The sequence below is a fragment of the Ammodytes marinus genome (genome assembly GCF_949987685.1).
Source record: "Ammodytes marinus genome assembly, chromosome: 14".
NCBI lineage: Eukaryota > Metazoa > Chordata > Actinopteri > Uranoscopiformes > Ammodytidae > Ammodytes > Ammodytes marinus.
In genome coordinates, this window is record NC_137218.1 from 16,808,336 (window position 1) to 16,826,732 (window position 18,397).

The following is an 18,397-nucleotide window of genomic DNA, read 5'->3' on the forward strand; positions in this document are numbered from 1 at the left end:
CTCTTTTCAAAGGGAATGATTACTCTTGTCCTGGACTGTGTCGATCGGCTCAATGTGTACAACACGGCAGCCCACTTCTCAGAGTACGCCGGGGAAGAAGCTGCCGAATCATGGAAGGAGATAGTCAATTTACTGTACGAATTGCTAGGTATGCCATTTGGGTTGTACGCTTTTCATGGTGACTTTAGATTGCTCATTTATGTTCCTCGCGTCTATCACCATTCTTGTTTGTGAATGTGAAAATGATTTACTCTTCTCCTCTTTTGTGAAAGCTTCTTTGATCAGAGGTAACCGTGCCAACTGTGCCCTGTTCTGTGATAACCTTGACTGGCTGGTCAGCAAGTTGGATCGTTTGGAGGCCTCTTCAGGTAACCAAGACATATGGAAGCTCATTTGATTGTTCAGTGTGTATTCTTGTTTGTTCTCCCCAGACTGACCACATAACTGAATGAGTAAAGCTTCTGTGTTGCTGTGAACCCCGTGTCATTTAAGCTGAATTTGATTTATTACAAACGGAACACAAGGGCGGGATCAAAATAACTTGAACATTTGACAGTATGATACAATTTAAACCAATATTCCCATTTTCAAAGCTGCATACTGTTGCATTTAATAAAAAAATGTATGTGTCCCCTATGTTTCCAAAAGGTGTATTTTATTGTGCTTTGCTACCATACCCTATATACATATACTGCCAGTGTTTACGATACTTGTATATTGTCCCTTTTTTCCCCCGGCAGGAATCTTGGAGGTGTTGTATTGTGTTCTTATTGAGAGTCCAGAGGTGCTAAATATTATCCAGGAGAATCACATCAAATCAATCATCTCTCTGCTGGATAAGCATGGACGCAATCACAAGGTCTGGAACATGCTGAGTTGAATATAGTTTATGTATTCTATCATATATAGAATAAATTAATAGTGTATATCCATTCAATGGATACATCTTCATGGATTTCTCTCTCCACCCCCCAGGTTTTGGATGTGCTCTGTTCCCTGTGTGTGTGTAATGGGGTGGCTGTGAGGTCAAATCAGAATCTCATCACAGAGAACCTGCTTCCAGGTCGTGACCTTCTTCTTCAAACCAACATTATCAACTATGTAACCAGGTGGGTCATCTGTCTGCACTTTAAGGTGGAGTCAGCGATTCTGGAGAACAGTTGTTGTCAAAATCGCTATTTTTTCTAAATCAGTGAATATCTCCTCATGATCCAATACCTTTACGTAGTGTGTGCGCTGAAAGACATCTGGTGTAGGCAGAGCCTACGCTCTGTAAAAAGATCTGTAAAAAGGGGGCCCACTCTTTAGCAACAGGCCCATTTATAGAGCTTAGGCTGTGTATTAACATTGGATTTTTTTTCAGCTCATACACAGTATGTACAGGTAGAGCATCATTTGGAAATTGAAACATCTGCCCTGAGTATTGTTTCTGTTTTTTTTAATCCTCCTTCAGCATGAGACCCAACATTTTCCTGGGAACTTGCGAAGGGTCCACTCAGTATAAGAAGTGGTATTTTGAGGTTATGGTGGACCAGGTGGAGCCCTTCCTGACAGCCCAGCCGTATCACCTGCGTGTAGGTTGGGCTCTGACAGAAGGCTACAGTCCTTACCCTGGTGGAGGAGAAGGCTGGGGGGGCAACGGGGTCGGGGATGACCTCTACTCCTACGGTTTTGACGGGCTTCACCTCTGGTCAGGTAAAGTAGGACTTTATGAATTGTGCCTTTGTGTCCATACCCACTAGTGTTTTCCCACATGATCCCTACAATTTATCCAGCACACTAAAACTAAAAAATGTAATGTACACTGACAAAGAGGAGTTTATTTGCTCTATGTATCTGCAGGACGTGTTCCGCGTCATGTTGCGACACCCAATGAGCACATCCTGACAACAGAGGACGTGGTCAGCTGCTGTTTGGATCTGAGCGTGCCCAGCATTTCCTTTCGTATCAACGGTCATCCTGTTCAGGGCATGTTTGAGAACTTCAACCTGGACGGCCTGTTCTTCCCTGTTGTCAGCTTCTCTGCAGGCGTTACGTAGGACATTTGGAATTATTAAAAATTATTTTTTGAATAAGTGTGGTACAGTTATGACAGTAAGAGACTAATGTTATTTTTCCTCTCTTGACTGCAAGGTTGCGATTTCTTCTCGGAGGCCGTCATGGGGATTTCAAGTTCCTCCCACCTCCGGGCTACGCTCCATGCTACGAGGCAGTGCTGCCTAGGGACCGCCTACGGATTGAGCCCATCAAGGAGTATAAGCATGACTTTGAGAACGTCCGCAACCTGTTGGGTCCCACTCAGTCCCTCTCACATACAGCCTTCACCCCTTGCCCTGTGGACACTATACAGGTATAAGATCCTTTTCAATATTTTTTTTTTACATTTCATCTTTTCCACTGTAAACTGAATTTGATATTTTTTCAGATTGTACTTCCTCCTCATTTGGAGCGCATTCGTGAGAAGCTTGCAGAAAACAGCCACGAGTTATGGGCTGTGACCCGCATTGAACAAGGGTGGACCTTTGGAGATGTGAGTGTTTTTCATTCCTTGGTAAAATGTTTCCCATAGAAAACATTTTAATGTACACTAACAATTTCCAAATGAATTTCAAGTTTCGTGATGACAACAAGAAGCTGCACCCCTGCTTGGTAGATTTCCAGAGTCTGCCCGAACCAGAGAAGAACTACAATTTAGCAATGTCAGGAGAGACACTAAAGTAAGTCAGTGCCATCGTCATTTAGTGAATAGCACTTTTCCATTAGTCTCTTTTGCTTTTCTAATCCCTCGCGTGATTCATTTTAAAGGACTCTGCTGGCACTAGGCTGCCATGTAGGAATGGGAGATGAGAAGGCAGAGGAGAATCTGAAAAGGAACAAACTCCCCAAAACGTAAACTTTTAAGATTTTTAATTTTATTTTGATTCATTTTGTGACGTTGCTTCTCTTTTATTAAGTATTCTGTTAATGACCTTGAAAAGGCTCATTCTGATCACAAAACATTGTTTGTTAGTTACATGCAGAGCAGCGGATATAAGCCAGCCCCTCTGGACCTCAACCATGTCAAGTTGACTCCTAATCAGAACACTTTAGTGGAGAGACTGGCAGAAAACGGTCACAATGTGTGGGCAAGAGACCGGGTTCGACAGGGCTGGACATACAGTATTGTGCAGGTACCCCCGCTTCTCTTTGATATGAAGAAGTGAATGTGTTTTTCTTCTTTTCACAAGTTTATTTTTTTTCTTAATTTATATAATTTTACTTGTATAGGATATAATGCACAAGCGCAATCCTCGTCTGGTTCCGTACAACCTTCTGGATGAAAAGACCAAAAAGACCAACAGAGAAACAGTTTGCGCAGCTGTTCGCACTCTCATCGGATATGGCTACAACATAGAACCGCCTGACCAAGATTGCAGTAAGTTTTGCACTGTGCTCTACAAGCATAATGACAGGAATATTGTTACATTTGTATGTAGTTCTTCAAGATTCATGCGAAAAGTTAAATGCGCTTCATTAAAATTTAAAAAGCTTTTCGGTTGAGTGGTCACTTCTGTGTTTGTGTTTGATGTAGGCGGGGACGGACAAGGCGACTCCCGTATGGATAAGATCCGAGTGTTCAGAGCAGAGAAATCTTACGCCGTCACACAGGGGAAGTGGTACTTTGAGTTTGAGGCTGTGACAGTCGGGGAGATGAGAGTGGGCTGGGCCAGGCCAAGTGTTCGCGCGGACACCGAACTTGGGGCGGATGAGCTGGCGTATGTCTTCAACGGCTTCAAGGTGGGACTCCAGACCTAGTTTACCAGCATCTGAAAGGATTGCAAAGCCACTACTGTCATACAAAACTCTTAACAGTTTTCTTTTTTCAGGCCCAACGTTGGCATGTGGGAAATGAGCCATTTGGTCGCCAATGGCTCTCTGGTGATGTGGTGGGCTGTATGATAGATCTGGTGGAGAACAACATCATGTTTACACTCAACGGAGAAATGTTGATCAGCGATTCGGGCTCGGAGATGGCATTCAAGGACATTGAGATAGGAGAGGGTAAGTAGAGCAACTACTACAGCAAAGGAAATTCTGCAGCTTGATAAAAGCATTATGTGGGTTTACGATTTCTGATGCACGTTCATGCATGTATTGAACATCCCTAGGCTTCATACCAGTGTGCAGTCTGGGCCTGTCCCAGATCTCCAGGATCAACTTGGGTCAGAACGTCAGCAGTCTTCGTTACTTTACCATCTGTGGCCTGCAGGAGGGGTTTGAACCCTTTGCCATCAACATGAAAAGAGACATCACCATGTGGTTCAGCAAGAGCCTTCCCCAGTTCATCAATGCGCCTACTGATCACCCTCACATGGAGGTATTGTGCATTACCTGTCGTGTTTGGTGGAAATATTTAGTAATTCCCATTATGAATAAGTTTATATTTTCTACGTCCCCGACTGACCCCCCTTTTCTTTCATGCTCTAGGTGTCTCGTGTGGATGGGACAGTGGAAAATGCCCCTTGTCTCAAAGTGACCCACAAGACATATGGATCTCAGAACGCCAACACAGACCTGCTGTTCTTCAGGCTCAGCATGCCGGTTGAGTTTCACGAGACATTCAAAGTCCCGGCGGGAACCACCCTTCTCACTCGTGCCCTGACCATCCCTGAGGATGACGTGGTGGAGGTGGACCCCGACTCTGAGTTTGAAATACTCAAGAAGTCGGCCACTCGCAAAGAGCAGGAGGAGGAGAAGAAGGAGCCCTCTGTGCCTAAGGATACCCCCACCAAGAATGGAGAGAACGAGAAGGATGCCTCGACCGAGAAAAGCAAGAAGAAAGGGTTTGTGTTGTCTTTTAGAAAGGGTGTATGGGATTAAATAAGGCAACATCAGTTTTATATACTTTTTTCATGTATGTGAGGAATTGTTGTTGTCATTTACAGATTCCTGTTCAAGGCTAAGAAAGCTGCTTTATTAACTCCACCCCCTGTTGTTCCCACAATGCCGCGCTTGATGGAAGATGTTGTTCCAGATGACAGGGATGACGTAGACATCATCCTCAATACCACTACCGTATGACTAGAACTTTTATTTACATGGTTGTCATATTTTTTTAACCCTCTGGAATCCATGCACACTTTGCTCATTTGTGCTTCTTATCTAAAGGTCACATATTATGCTAATGGTCTCCCTTTATGATGGCATAATGGGAAAGAAATGTCACTGTTTTTTTTTTTAACACACAGGGTTGTTTTATCTTATACATTCATTGTGAGTCTCCACTCACGCCATATTAAAGCTGGGGTATGTGATTTATCATTGGTAAAAGTTAACATGAGCTGTACACTTTGACCAATCAGAGCGAGGCTCCGATTCTCTGTTCTTATTGGCTGTTGAGACTGTCCATTCACTTTGGCACAATGTTGTTGGTGTAGAGCGTGTCAGGGAGGGACCATAGGGGAGGGACCAAAGAGAACAAGTGGAGCAGTTGAGGTATTTGGATTTGAATCTCTATCCCAACTGCCATTTTCTCCCCAAATCCTCCACCCCAGCTTTAATGTTGAGAAACCATTCAGAAGTGAATTTGGCTAAATAGTGGATCTTTAACAAACAATATTAACAATGTTGCCTTTATCACATTTATTTTTTACTTACGTGTGGGTCAGTCCTATTATGACTTTGACATTTGTGTGGAAACATCCTCACCTGAAACTGAACCAATGTTAATTTCCCCTATTCACCTGCCTTCTCTCCCAGTACTACTATTCTGTACGAGTGTTTGCGGGGCAGGAGCCCAGTGGCGTGTGGGTGGGCTGGATCACATCTGACTATCACCAGTATGACCTCCATTTTGACCTCAGCAAAGTGAGAAATGTAACAGTCACTCTAGGGGATGATAAAGGCAACATTCATGACAGGTATGTTTCCCTCTTATAGTGAAAACAAGGCTAAATGTGTGCTTGCATTTGAAATGGCATACATAGATGCAACAAATACTGGTTTCTGATGAGTTTTTCGTCCTTCTCAGTATAAAACGCGGTAACTGCTACATGGTTTGTGGAGGGGAGTTCAGCAGCTCCCAGCAGACCCGGGTCAGTCAGGAGGATTTGTTGATTGGATGTCTAATCGATTTGGACACAGGACTCATGACCTTTACCGCCAATGGAAAAGAGATCAACACGTTTTACCAGGTCAGCTGAGATTCAGTCTGGTATTCATACAGTTCTTTATTAAGTCCTGGTTATTAAATGCAACCATGTTATCTTACCCTTTTTGCAGGTGGAGCCCAACACCAAACTGTTTCCAGCTGTCTTTGTCCTTCCCTCCAGTCAGAATATGATTCAGTTCGAACTGGGCAAGCTCAAGGTTGGTGGTCACAAATAATTTCAGAAAACAGAGAACACAATATTACACATTACCATCTTTGTAGCTGTCATTCTCTAGCTCATCATTTGTCTTCCTTTCTCTTGTCTTGCTAGAACATTATGCCAATTTCGACCGCCATGTTCCGGAGCGAACGGAAGAACCCTGTCCCCCAGTGCCCTCCCAGACTGGATGTCCAGATGTTAACCCCAGTCATTTGGAGCCGAATGCCCAACCACTTCCTGTCACCAAAGACGGGGCGCATTAGCGAGAGACTTGGCTGGATTGTGCAGTGTCAGGAGCCCCTCACCATGATGGCCCTCCACATCCCGGAGGAGAGCAGGTCAGAGCAGCGTAGCCTTGGCACTTATCTCTTTGGATTGATTGGAGTTTTGTTGCGTTTTTTTTTCACTTCAAAAAAATTAAAGGTGGCGTCAGTGTTTCTGGAGAACGCTTGTTGTCAAGATTACTTTTTTGTTAAATTCAGTGAATATCTCCTCAAGATCTGCAACCTGTGTTAATACACAGCCAAGGCTCTGTAAACTGGTATGTTGCTTGCTATAGCCCCTTTGTTTACATTCCCATTGTTTACATACCAGTTTACAGAGCCTAGGCTGTGTATTAACACTGGATTTTCTTTTTTTAGCGCACACACAATGCGTACAGATAGCGGATCGTGAGGAGATATTCCCTGATTTTGACAAAAGGAAAAGTGATTTTGACAAACAGCATTGTCCAGAATTGTTGACTGTCCACCTTTAAACCCCTTTGTTGCGTTCTCTTTAGGTGTATCGATATCCTGGAGCTGTCGGAGCGTATGGACCTGCTGAAGTTCCACTATCACACTCTGAAGCTGTACGGCTCGGTGTGCGCTCTGGGAAACAACCGCGTGGCTCACGCTCTGTGCAGCCACGTGGACGAATCACAGCTCTTCTACGCCATCGAGAACACCTACCTGCCTGGACCAATGAGGAGCGGCTTCTACGACCTGCTCATCAGCATGCACCTGGAGTCTGCCAAGAGGAACCGCCTGGGAACCAACAAGGAATTCATAGTTCCAATGACGGACGAAACACGCAGCATCACTCTGACCACCGACAGAGCTCACGCTTTACCCGGGGTCGGCCTCACGACATGTCTGCGTCCCAAACTCCATTTTTCTTTCGTCGGGTTCATTGGAACAGATCAAGATATCTACACGCTGAGTCCAGCCGTTCCCTTACAGGTGAGGTTATACTGTCGAACAGGTTTGGCATTTTTAGGGTATAGCCTTAAGTTCATTGATACTCATGAGCAGCGGCGTGCACATTCTCTCTAAGGGGCAAGGGCCAAACAAATGAAAAAGGGACACCTCCTCTATTTGAACAAACACAAGCCCAATTGGGGTCAGCAGGCCAACGTTTGCTGACAGTCCTTGGATATCGAAGTGAATAGAATGTTAAATGAATATTAGTATGGGCTGAGTTAGGTGACAGAAAAACACAGCAGCTCAAATGCCCCTCTGATGTCAGCATATGTGATTTGAATAATGCGCAAAGTTATTTTGGAATTGGGAAACTTTGACTTGCAGTCCTAACTTAGCCTAAGGTGCCTCTAGGGTAGAAAGTCCCACTATGAAGGGCACCTGATCTGCTCAAATGCCTTTTGTATAATTTAAGGGCAAGCTTGGACGGGTTAAATATACTGGTTTGAATAAAGATTTAGAAAAAAAAGACACCTACTCACCTGTGCACGTTAGACTGCTAATGAGTTTAGCTTGTGTTTTCCAGACGCTAAAGACTAAGGCCCTGAACATGCTGACTGAGGCTGTGCAAGATGGAGGCCAAGCCATGAGGGATCCTGTGGGAGGCAGTGTGGAGTTTCATTTCGTCCCGATCCTCAAACTCATCAGCACCCTCCTCATCATGGGCGTGTTCGATGACGAAGACGTCACGCACATCCTGAAGATGCTGGAGCCCACAGTCTTCAGTGGCAAGACAGAGGAGGAGCCTGTCGAGGAGATAGAGGAGAAGGAACAGAAAGCATCCCCGAAAGTAGAAAAGCAGGAAGCCGCGGGGGAAGAAGAAGAAGAATACGAGGAAGAGGAATACGAGGATGACGGCTTGGGGGAAGAGGAAATGGAGGAAGAGGAAATGGAGGAGGAGGAAGTAGGTGAGAAGATCAAAGCCATCGTGCCACATGAAGAAGGGAAGGAAGAAGCGGAGCAAGTGAATGGCGAGAAGGGAGCGGAGGAAACAGAGAAAGAGGTCAAAGAGGAGAGCAAAGAAGATCTAGAACAGGGACTTTTCCAGATGAAGCTACCGGAGTCTGTCAAATTGCAGGTATGACTGGTCCAGTGTCTGGTTTCTATCCATGCTTTTTTCATATTTTCTCAACTATTGAAGAGATACATTATTATGTGAGGCCACTGTATGTACAGTATTAGACGGGTTTTGAGCTTGGGTTGATTGTTGTTTGATGTATTGTGTGGACTTTTGTTATGTTATGTTTGTACAGACAGAAGCTAATGGGGATCTTAATAAACTAAACTAATATGGTCCTTTTTTAGAATCTCCTTTCCACTGTTTATGTAGTGTTAGTCATTCAATTTGCTCTTTTGTCCTTTAGATGTGTGTACTGCTGCAGTATTTCTGTGACTGTGAGCTCCGTCACAGAGTGGAGGCCATCACCGCCTATTCGGACCAGTTTGTCGGCCAAATACAGTCCAACCAGAGGATGCGCTACAATGAACTCATGCTGGCCTTCACCATGAGCGCAGCCGAGACTGCCCGCAAGACCCGTGAATTTCGCTCCCCACCCCAGGAACAGGTACACCCAGACAAATGCATATAACAAGAGAGAAGGGTGCCTCTGTTGATTGATTAATTGTGTTAAAGGTGGAGTCAGCGATTCTGGAGAACGCTTGACAAAATCCCTTTTTGCAACATCAGTGAATATCTCCTCACGATCCGTTACCTGTGTGTCCAGTGTTAATACACAGCCTAGGCTCTGTAAACTGGTATGTAAACAAAGGGTATTTAAACAAAGGAGGCCCACTGTACCTAGACACATGCCCGTCTACAGAGCCTAGCTGTTTTTTTCGGTGCACAAACAGTACGTACAAAAAAAAATCACACAACAATTATTTTCCAGAATCCCCTTTTGGGACGCAATAAACACTTCAAAAAGCGAACATCACTTCCTCTCATAGGTCACTCATATTTGGGATGAGTGTGTAGTTTTCGATGTTTTTGAAAGAGCCATTTTTATCAATTTAAAATGAGCATCCCTTCTTTTACCTTTTCTTGCTGTTGTGTAGGTCAACATGCTCATGAACTTCAAAAACTGTGCTGAGGATGAAGAGTGCCAAGTTCCTATTGAGGTCCGCGACGCTCTGCTGGCTTTTCACAATTACCTGCTGGTACACTGTGGTCAGTCTTCTTCATATAGCCTACAGCATCAAGTCAACAGATATCACCATTTAAAACTGACCCTTAAGAAGTAACAGTGCCTTATTTGAAACACTTCCAGGTGTCCATATTGAGGAAGAAGAACAAGAGGAAGAAGTGGATTATTCTGTCCGTGGACGACTGCGCCGTTTGTTGGAAAAAGTCAAAGCATTCCGCGAGAAGAATGTGGTGGTGGAGCCTGAGCAGGTGGAGGAGAAAAAACCAAGTGAGTCTTTTCCCTGTACGACTGCAAAAAAAACATTTGCCCATAACATTAGGAATAATTGTTAAGTGATCAAAGACAAAACATTGGTTCCTACTTCTCTCTTCTTTTCAAATTGAAATGCAATTTAACCCACGATGAACACATGCCAGAAACTATGTAACTCATGATATGAATCGTAATTGTAAGGACAAAAATCCAAACCCATAAAAGTACTTATTGTTTACACTCAGCACCAACTTTGTTTATCCCTTGTTTGGCAACTAAAGTTGCAGAAAAATGGCAGTAACTGTATAACTAATATCAATTATAAATGGAGAATTTGCATGAATGTATGTGGTCTGTCTTTAGACAGTATGATGTCAGCCTGCACTGTTTTTGAGCAAATTCATCATTTGAGCAAATTTCGGTCCAGCAATGTTATAGTAGCTTATTCAGGTTATGCCATCTCTACAGTCACTTTAATGCATTACATAGGATATTTTGTATTATTGCTGAACTTTTTTATAATCTCTTTACTAGGCACATTGCAGGAGCTGATTTCCCACACTATGATCCATTGGGCCCAAGAGGCATTTATCCAAAACCCTGAGCTAGTGCGTATGATGTTCAGCCTCCTTCACAGGCAGTACGACGGGCTGGGTGAGCTCATGCGGGCCCTTCCCAAGGCCTACACCATCAACAAAGTGTCCATTATCGACACCATGGATCTGCTGGAGTGCTTGGGCCAGATCCGCTCACTGCTTATTGTCCAGATGGGTCCAGAAGAAGAGAGGCTTATGATTCAAAGCATCGGGTAAATAGATTTAATATATTCTGAATATCTTACCTTGAAGGGAATTGTTTGAAAATTGTATGTGTCTGAAATGTGTCACATTTTAATTTTTGTCCTCCTTTTAGGGACATCATGAGTAACAAAGTTTTCTATCAGCACCCCAATTTGATGCGAGCTCTGGGCATGCATGAAACTGTCATGGAGGTCATGGTAAACGTACTGGGCGGTGGGGACTCAAAGGTAATATAGCTATAACTGCATTGTATGCGCAATATACAGAGAAACTTGCTTTATATTACCAGCTGTTAAAAGACGGACAATAGGAACAACATTATATGGTACTCAACTTAACATTTGTACCATGCTTCGTTCCAACAGGAGATCAGATTCCCTCGAGTGGTGACAAACTGCTGCCGTTTCCTCTGCTACTTCTGTCGCATCAGTCGTCAAAACCAACGCTCCATGTTTGACCACCTCAGCTACCTTCTCCAGAACAGTGGCATCGGCCTCGGTGATTGTCCTTGAAATGTTTGAATTCAAGCATTAGTCTTGATGATTTATTTATCAGTGTCATGAACTGTGTTGAAGCCGGACATTATGTGCATGTCTTTTAGGAATGCGGGGCTCCACCCCCTTGGATGTGGCTGCAGCCTCTTGCATCGACAACAACGAGCTGGCGTTGGCTCTCCAAGAGCAGGACCTAGAAATGGTAAAAATACAATGAGTATGTACAAAGTAAAACTTTTCCAAAATTCTTCATCACTTCAGTACACTCATATCTTTCCAGGTGGTGAAGTATTTAGCTGGATGTGGACTTCAGAGCTGCCCAATGCTACTGGCAAAAGGCTACCCCGACATCGGCTGGAATCCTTGCGGCGGAGAGAAATACCTTGACTTTCTACGTTTCGCCGTATTTGTCAACGGTTGGATTTTTTTATTTGCCGCACGATGCAACATTTATTGCAATGTCCATATTGGTTCTGTTTTCCTCCCTTATTGATAACATCTAATACTGTTAGTTTGTAACTTTCCCTCCTGTAGGAGAGAGCGTAGAGGAGAATGCCAATGTGGTGGTACGGCTCCTCATTCGAAGGCCTGAGTGCTTTGGTCCAGCCCTGAGAGGGGAGGGTGGTAACGGTCTGCTGGCTGCAATAGAGGAGGCCATCAAAATATCAGAGGACCCTGCAAGGGATGGCCCCAGTGTGAAGAAAGACAGACGCTTTCCCATGTAAGTGCTCTTAGCTATAGCTTTGAAGGCCCTCTGAAGGTGCATTCTTTCCTCCAGTGTTGCTGAAGAGTCAAGATGTAGAGCCACCATCTTTAATTCTGTCATAGGTTTGGAGGAGAGGAGCAGCATGAGGAGAACAAGGTGCATCTGGGAAATGCCATCATGTCTTTCTACTCTGCTCTTATTGACTTGCTGGGACGTTGTGCTCCAGAGATGCACGTAAGCTCTTTTGTTGCTATCATACTAGACTTGAGACATAAAGATATACAGGAAAAGGAAACCTCATTGAAAATGATTTTTTTTGTCTCTACAGGTGATCCAGGCTGGTAAGGGTGAAGCTCTGAGGATCAGAGCCATCCTGAGGTCCCTGGTCCCTCTTGAGGATCTGGTGGGAGTCATCAGCCTTTCTCTTCAGATTCCCTCCTTTGGAAAAGGTTATTCAACATACACATTTGTCCTTTTTTTATTTTTTTTTTCTGTCTTTTCTTAGTTTGTATGTATTGTCTGGTGTTGTTTGTTTGTTTGTTTGATTATTGTTACAAAAAAAAAAGCAAAATAAAAAGAATTATACAAAAAAAGGAAAAGGTTATTCACTTACATTAAAACATACTGATACATGCAGTTATGTTAGAAGTAGAAGAAGTACGTTTTGCTCATAAAAAAACATGAAGTTTGAGTGGCGGTAAACAGTATTTGTTAATTTGATGCAACACACATGTTTGTATTCTGAAGAGTGCTCATTCATGTGTTAACTACATGTTTGGTCACCCTACATTGTATACGGCCTCCTCTGCTGTAAGATCACTTCTGTCCAACTTTGCATATTGTTAAAAAGGTTTTTTCTCTATTGTGCTTAGACAACAGCATCATAGAACCAAAGATGTCAGCTAGTTTTGTGCCGGATCACAAGGCTCCCATGGTTCTGTTCATGGACAGAGTGTATGGTATTGATAACCAGGATTTCTTGCTCCATGTGTTGGAGGTGGGATTTTTGCCTGACATGAGGGCTGCTGCCTCTCTGGACACGGTGAGCCCTTAAACTGTTTACAATACTACAGTTGTGTATTGTCCCTGAGAAGGGGTACAGAGCAGGGTATAAACTTTCATAAATTCTAGATTCATCACATGTATAGTGAAATTATTATTTTGGGATACCATAGATGTAAGCCGTAATTATAAAAATTAAAACAAAAGAAAGAACTGACATATTTCACTTTGTCTGATGCATCTAGAATATATGAAAGCGTCCCCTTTTTGAATAGACTTTTCCATGATATTACATTTTTTGGAGATGCACCTGTGTGCTTGGACTTAATAGAATTTCTGTCCAACAGGCTGCTTTCTGCACGACTGAGATGGCCTTGGCATTGAACCGCTACCTGTGCGGTGCCGTGTTACCACTCATCACCAAGTGTGCCCCACTCTTTGCTGGCAGCGACCACCGAGCCATAATGATCGACTCCATGTTGCACACAATATATCGGCTGTCTCGTGGACGAGCCTTCACAAAGGCCCAAAGAGACATCATTGAAGAGTGCCTCATGGCTCTGTGCAAGTCAGTCTGAACTCAAGGCGAACTTTCCATGCCATTGAGTATTACTAGGTTTGTTATAGTTGAAGTTAACTTTGTTTGTCTTTCTTTCAGACATCTACGTCCATCCATGCTTCAGCACCTGCTGAGACGGCTGGTGTTTGATGTTCCCATTCTCAATGAGTATGCCAAAATGCCACTGAAGGTAGGAGGACTTTAACACCTTTTAAAAGGATTAAAATAATTTTGAGTTCCTTTTATTAATTTCTGCTTGAACTTGTATTCCCTTTTTGCTTCCGACAGCTTTTAACCAATCACTATGAACGGTGTTGGAAATACTACTGTCTCCCTAACGGTTGGGGCAACTTTGGAGTGGCATCAGAAGAGGAGCTTCACCTGACTCGCAAATTGTTTTGGGGGATCTTTGAATCGCTTGCACACAAGGTGGAGCTCCTGCAGTATAAGATTTTTCTTTTTCAGTATATTGGATCGTGTACGGGTTAATTGTAATATGTTTATTTTATTTTGTTTCCAGAAATTTGATGTTGAGATTTTCAAAATTTCAATGCCCTGCATCTGCGCCATTGCTGGAGCCATTCCTCCCGACTATGTAGATGCCACCTACTCCTCCAAAACCGAGAAAAAGGCCTCAGTAGATGCAGAGGGAAACTTTGACCCTAAACCAGTAGAGACCACAAAGTAAAGAGGATTTTTTTCATACCTTACTTGAAATAAATTATCCTTCTGTTAAACACAATTGTAGCTAAATTGACTCTTTTTCCAACCACAGCACAATCATCCCTGAGAGACTGGATCCCTTTATCAACAAATATGCTGAATATACTCATGATAGATGGGCTTTTGAAAAGGTAGAACCTTTCACTCACAGTATTACAGTATTATTACAGTATTCTATATTCTTCAGCTAATTCAAAATATTTTGGGTTGCTCTAAACAGAAGTTTCTGTTATTAGTTCGATGGGAAGCATAGGATTTGTAATTCCAAAGAGATACAGTTTACAGTATAACTGCAAGTAAGATGAAAGCCGTTAAGTTTGTAAGCAGGAAACACTACGATAACCCATTTGATGCATTATTTTTATGTTTCAGATCCAGAATAACTGGTCATATGGCGAGGTGCTGGACGAAAATGCGAAAACTCATCCCATGCTCAGACCGTACAAAACCTTCTCAGAGAAGGTAGGTTCACCTTCCCGCCGTGTGCACTGACTCTTTGTGTGCTTTCACTTCATCCGTCGATGCCATTTGTTCACACGGACTTTACTTCTGATAGGACAAAGAGATCTACCGTTGGCCAATCAAAGAGTCTGTCAAAGCCATGCTTGCATGGGAGTGGACCATGGATAAAGCTAGAGAGGAAGAGGAGTCTGAGAAGAAGAAGGCAGCATCACGAAAAATCTCCCAGACTGCTCAGGTATAGAGTATAGAGTTGGATGAATGTAACTAATACCTGATTGATAATGTAATATCAGTACATAATAATAACTCTTTTGATTCTAGGCAACCTATGACCCGAGCCATGGCTACAGTCCGCAGCCCATTGATATCACACACATGGCTCTTTCAAGAGACCTGCAGGTATGGCGGTAAAAGTGTGAACCTCCTGTGCTACAATCTTAGCATCTGATCTATATTGATAGTTCATGTCTGTTCATTCAGTCTATGGCAGAGCAACTAGCGGAAAATTACCATAACACCTGGGGACGGAAGAAAAAGATGGAGCTGCAGTCCAAAGGTAGAATTTTCCTAGAGGAGGTGACCTAAACATAATGGAGAAGGAGAGATTTTGCTTTTGCTAATTTTTCTTCAAATGTTTGTGCTTGTGCTTGTGTAGGAGGTGGAACACATCCCCTGCTGGTGCCCTATGATACTCTGACAGCAAAGGAGAAGGCCAGAGATAGAGAGAAAGCTTACGAGCTGCTCAAGTTCCTGCAGCTTAATGGATATGCCGTCACAAGGTAATGACACAGAAGAGAACATTTTATCTAGAACATTTAGAAAGAAATTGTATCTTTTTGATATTATAATTTTTTTTAATTCAATCTGGCAACATACAGTATTTTCTATTTAATGTGTTATCTGTGCCTATAGCACATATTAGCCTTAGATCACCTGCAAATTCAAAGGACACAAACCTGATTAGAGCAAAGCAGGTTGCATCGAAACTGTTCAAGTTAAAGTAAAATCAGAATACACTGATTCAACACAGAATGACTGGGTGTGTGTAGCTGTGCCATTGTGTAGCAGTTTAAAGTCTTAGCAGTGCTTTAAATTTCAAATAAATTAATACTTTATGTTTATGATCATATATTGTACAAGAGCGACAGTGTTGAACTTACATTTTGGTCTGAAAGTTGCCTCCTGAAATGTTATTATTACGTGCATACACTACACGTACATACCTAAATACTTAGAGTTAAACTGTGTTTCACTTCAGGGGACTGAAAGACATGGAGTCTGACATCTCATCCATCGAGAAGAGATTTGCTTATGGTTTCCTGCAGAAGCTGTTGAAATGGATGGAAATTGCCCAGGAGTTCATCGCTCATCTCGGTACTGTGGGGCACTGACGACAAACAGACACTTTAACATTGGCTATAGTTGTATTTTGTAACTTCAAGTAAGTCTTTGTAACAAATGATATTATTATACTAACTATAATATATTTGTGTTTTTGCAGAGGCTGTGGTAAGCAGTGGACGAGTGGAAAAGTCGCCTCATGAGCAGGAAATCAAATTCTTTGCCAAGGTGGGACTATATAGTAAAGCTAGAGATGTCACCACAATTTTGGAGCACGCACATGTCTAAGTGTGATAACTCACTCTCTCTTTTGAAAACTTTACCTCCCAGATCTTGATGCCTCTGATCAACCAGTATTTCAAAAACCACTGCCTCTACTTCCTGTCGACGCCTGCTAAAGTTCTGGGAAGTGGTGGGCTTTCCTCCAATAAGGAGAAGGAGATGATTGCAAGGTGATCTCTCTGTCCTTGTCTCATTCAGATAGCACACACACACACACACACACACACACACACACACACACACACACACACACACACACACACACACACACACACACACACACACACACACACAGACACACACACACACACACACAAATGTTATGTTCTTTTTATATATCGCTTCCCCCTCTTATCAGCATTTCCTTTCATTCCCTCTCCTTTTCTTTTCCTCGTAGTATCTTCTGTAAAATGTCTGCTCTGGTAAGACACAGAGTTTCTCTTTTTGGTAAGATTTCTTTCTCTCAACATCAGTCTTTCTGAATCTTTTAACTTTTACCTGCGTTCTTCATATATGGCTATACTGCATTGGCTCTAATGTTTGTTTTTTTCAGCCCCCCTGATTGGAGTGCATTTGCTCTTGTTTTATATGTCCATACAATATGTGGTGGTCTAATTTTTTTTAAAAGGCCTCAAAATCACAAACGTGTTTTTACGTGTGCAGGAACGGACGCCCAAGCAATTGTTAACTGTCTTCACATTCTGGCGCGGTCGTTGGATGCGAGGTTTGATATTTTTATGAATTTTCTTACAAGATGCATTACATCATTTAAAATGAATGTCCATATATTTCTTTCATTATAATTTTTATTTTTTTGCTTTGATAGGACTGTGATGAAGTCGGGGCCTGAGATTGTGAAAGCAGGGCTGCGGTCATTCTTTGAGAGCGCTGCTGATGACATAGAGAAGATGGTGGAAAACCTTAAACTGGGCAAAGTATCCAAAGGCAATCAGGTAATAGAAGAAGGCAATATTTTAAAGGGCCATGCACATAGCAACTGTCCCTGACTGTCGCAAAGAAAACACTGGACCTTATATATCCTGAGTACATGATCATGTGTTGCTTCTCTTGTTAAAAGCAAGTGAAAGGCGTCTCCCAGAACATCAACTACACAACCATTGCCCTGCTCCCGGTGCTCACCTCCCTGTTCGATCACATCGCTCAGCACCAGTTTGGGGATGATGTCATGCGTAAGTGCTTCTTCACATTAGTGCGGCTTCTTTTATCTTTTCTACATTTCACATGGATGTCCCATTTGTGAAAATAAACTATGTATCTGTGACTGTTGCCTTCATACAGTGGATGATCTACAGATGTCCTGTTATCGCATCATGTGCAGCATATACTCTCTAGGGACTGTCAAGAATCCACATGTTGAAAGGTAAAATCTCCATTTGTTACAATCTGTAAAGTCATTTGGAGTTTGGAATTATTATTTTTTTCACTTTTTCCATGACTTTTACAGGCAGAGACCAGCTCTTGGAGAGTGTTTGGCTCACCTTGCAGCAGCTATGCCAGTGGCCTACTTAGAGCCCCATCTCAATGAGTTCAATGCTTTCTCTGTCTACACCACAAAGACACCCAGGGAACGAGCCAGTGAGTGCATATTAATTCTCTCCTCAGATTTAACTTTCTGTCTAACAAAGTATTGTTTCTGATTTTTTTTCTTCTTGTCTCTCTCACTTATTTCTCTTGTGAAGTACTGGGCCTTCCCAACGAGGTCCAGGAGTTATGTCCAGACATTCCAGAGCTGGACATTCTGCTAAAGGAGATCGGGGACTTGGCAGAGTCCGGGGCTCGTTACACGGAGATGCCTCACGTGATTGAAATCACTTTGCCCATGCTGTGTAACTACCTGCCCCGCTGGTGGGAGAAAGGACTGGAGAACTTCCCTGAGCTGGAGGGCCAGGTCTGCACTGATGTCACGTCGGAAAGCCTCAATCAGCTGCTGGGTAGCATCATGAAAATTGTAGTCAACAACTTGGGTATTGATGAAGCCTCCTGGATGAAGAGGTTGGCTGGTGAGCGCAAGTTTCATACTCTT

The 18,397-nt window shown here is 42.9% G+C and overlaps 1 protein-coding gene across 1 annotated transcript in view; it reads left to right on the forward strand.

Moving 5' to 3' along the window:
- The window catches only part of LOC307260309 (ryanodine receptor 1-like), a gene marked incomplete at its 5' end in the record, with an annotated part of 47,672 nt that overhangs the window by 7,455 nt on the left and 21,820 nt on the right, over positions 1-18,397 (forward strand). The window contains 55 exons of the mRNA XM_080040511.1: positions 13-148; positions 273-368; positions 741-859; positions 976-1,109; positions 1,454-1,695; positions 1,843-2,035; positions 2,134-2,350; positions 2,426-2,530; positions 2,614-2,717; positions 2,806-2,889; positions 3,011-3,170; positions 3,268-3,415; positions 3,572-3,777; positions 3,867-4,041; positions 4,149-4,357; positions 4,468-4,823; positions 4,926-5,055; positions 5,740-5,900; positions 6,011-6,173; positions 6,262-6,348; positions 6,462-6,688; positions 7,132-7,570; positions 8,115-8,666; positions 8,953-9,153; positions 9,644-9,755; positions 9,856-9,999; positions 10,519-10,792; positions 10,897-11,011; positions 11,150-11,282; positions 11,386-11,480; positions 11,559-11,694; positions 11,813-11,999; positions 12,107-12,218; positions 12,313-12,433; positions 12,857-13,026; positions 13,334-13,554; positions 13,645-13,735; positions 13,834-13,974; positions 14,066-14,229; positions 14,321-14,399; positions 14,641-14,730; positions 14,825-14,965; positions 15,052-15,129; positions 15,211-15,286; positions 15,386-15,509; positions 15,989-16,104; positions 16,232-16,299; positions 16,402-16,523; positions 16,751-16,800; positions 17,017-17,077; positions 17,180-17,306; positions 17,432-17,543; positions 17,653-17,734; positions 17,819-17,949; positions 18,054-18,374. Coding sequence (XP_079896637.1) covers positions 13-148; positions 273-368; positions 741-859; positions 976-1,109; positions 1,454-1,695; positions 1,843-2,035; positions 2,134-2,350; positions 2,426-2,530; positions 2,614-2,717; positions 2,806-2,889; positions 3,011-3,170; positions 3,268-3,415; positions 3,572-3,777; positions 3,867-4,041; positions 4,149-4,357; positions 4,468-4,823; positions 4,926-5,055; positions 5,740-5,900; positions 6,011-6,173; positions 6,262-6,348; positions 6,462-6,688; positions 7,132-7,570; positions 8,115-8,666; positions 8,953-9,153; positions 9,644-9,755; positions 9,856-9,999; positions 10,519-10,792; positions 10,897-11,011; positions 11,150-11,282; positions 11,386-11,480; positions 11,559-11,694; positions 11,813-11,999; positions 12,107-12,218; positions 12,313-12,433; positions 12,857-13,026; positions 13,334-13,554; positions 13,645-13,735; positions 13,834-13,974; positions 14,066-14,229; positions 14,321-14,399; positions 14,641-14,730; positions 14,825-14,965; positions 15,052-15,129; positions 15,211-15,286; positions 15,386-15,509; positions 15,989-16,104; positions 16,232-16,299; positions 16,402-16,523; positions 16,751-16,800; positions 17,017-17,077; positions 17,180-17,306; positions 17,432-17,543; positions 17,653-17,734; positions 17,819-17,949; positions 18,054-18,374 — 8,638 coding nt within the window. The remainder of the gene's footprint in view (positions 1-12; positions 149-272; positions 369-740; positions 860-975; positions 1,110-1,453; positions 1,696-1,842; positions 2,036-2,133; positions 2,351-2,425; positions 2,531-2,613; positions 2,718-2,805; positions 2,890-3,010; positions 3,171-3,267; positions 3,416-3,571; positions 3,778-3,866; positions 4,042-4,148; positions 4,358-4,467; positions 4,824-4,925; positions 5,056-5,739; positions 5,901-6,010; positions 6,174-6,261; positions 6,349-6,461; positions 6,689-7,131; positions 7,571-8,114; positions 8,667-8,952; positions 9,154-9,643; positions 9,756-9,855; positions 10,000-10,518; positions 10,793-10,896; positions 11,012-11,149; positions 11,283-11,385; positions 11,481-11,558; positions 11,695-11,812; positions 12,000-12,106; positions 12,219-12,312; positions 12,434-12,856; positions 13,027-13,333; positions 13,555-13,644; positions 13,736-13,833; positions 13,975-14,065; positions 14,230-14,320; positions 14,400-14,640; positions 14,731-14,824; positions 14,966-15,051; positions 15,130-15,210; positions 15,287-15,385; positions 15,510-15,988; positions 16,105-16,231; positions 16,300-16,401; positions 16,524-16,750; positions 16,801-17,016; positions 17,078-17,179; positions 17,307-17,431; positions 17,544-17,652; positions 17,735-17,818; positions 17,950-18,053; positions 18,375-18,397) is intronic.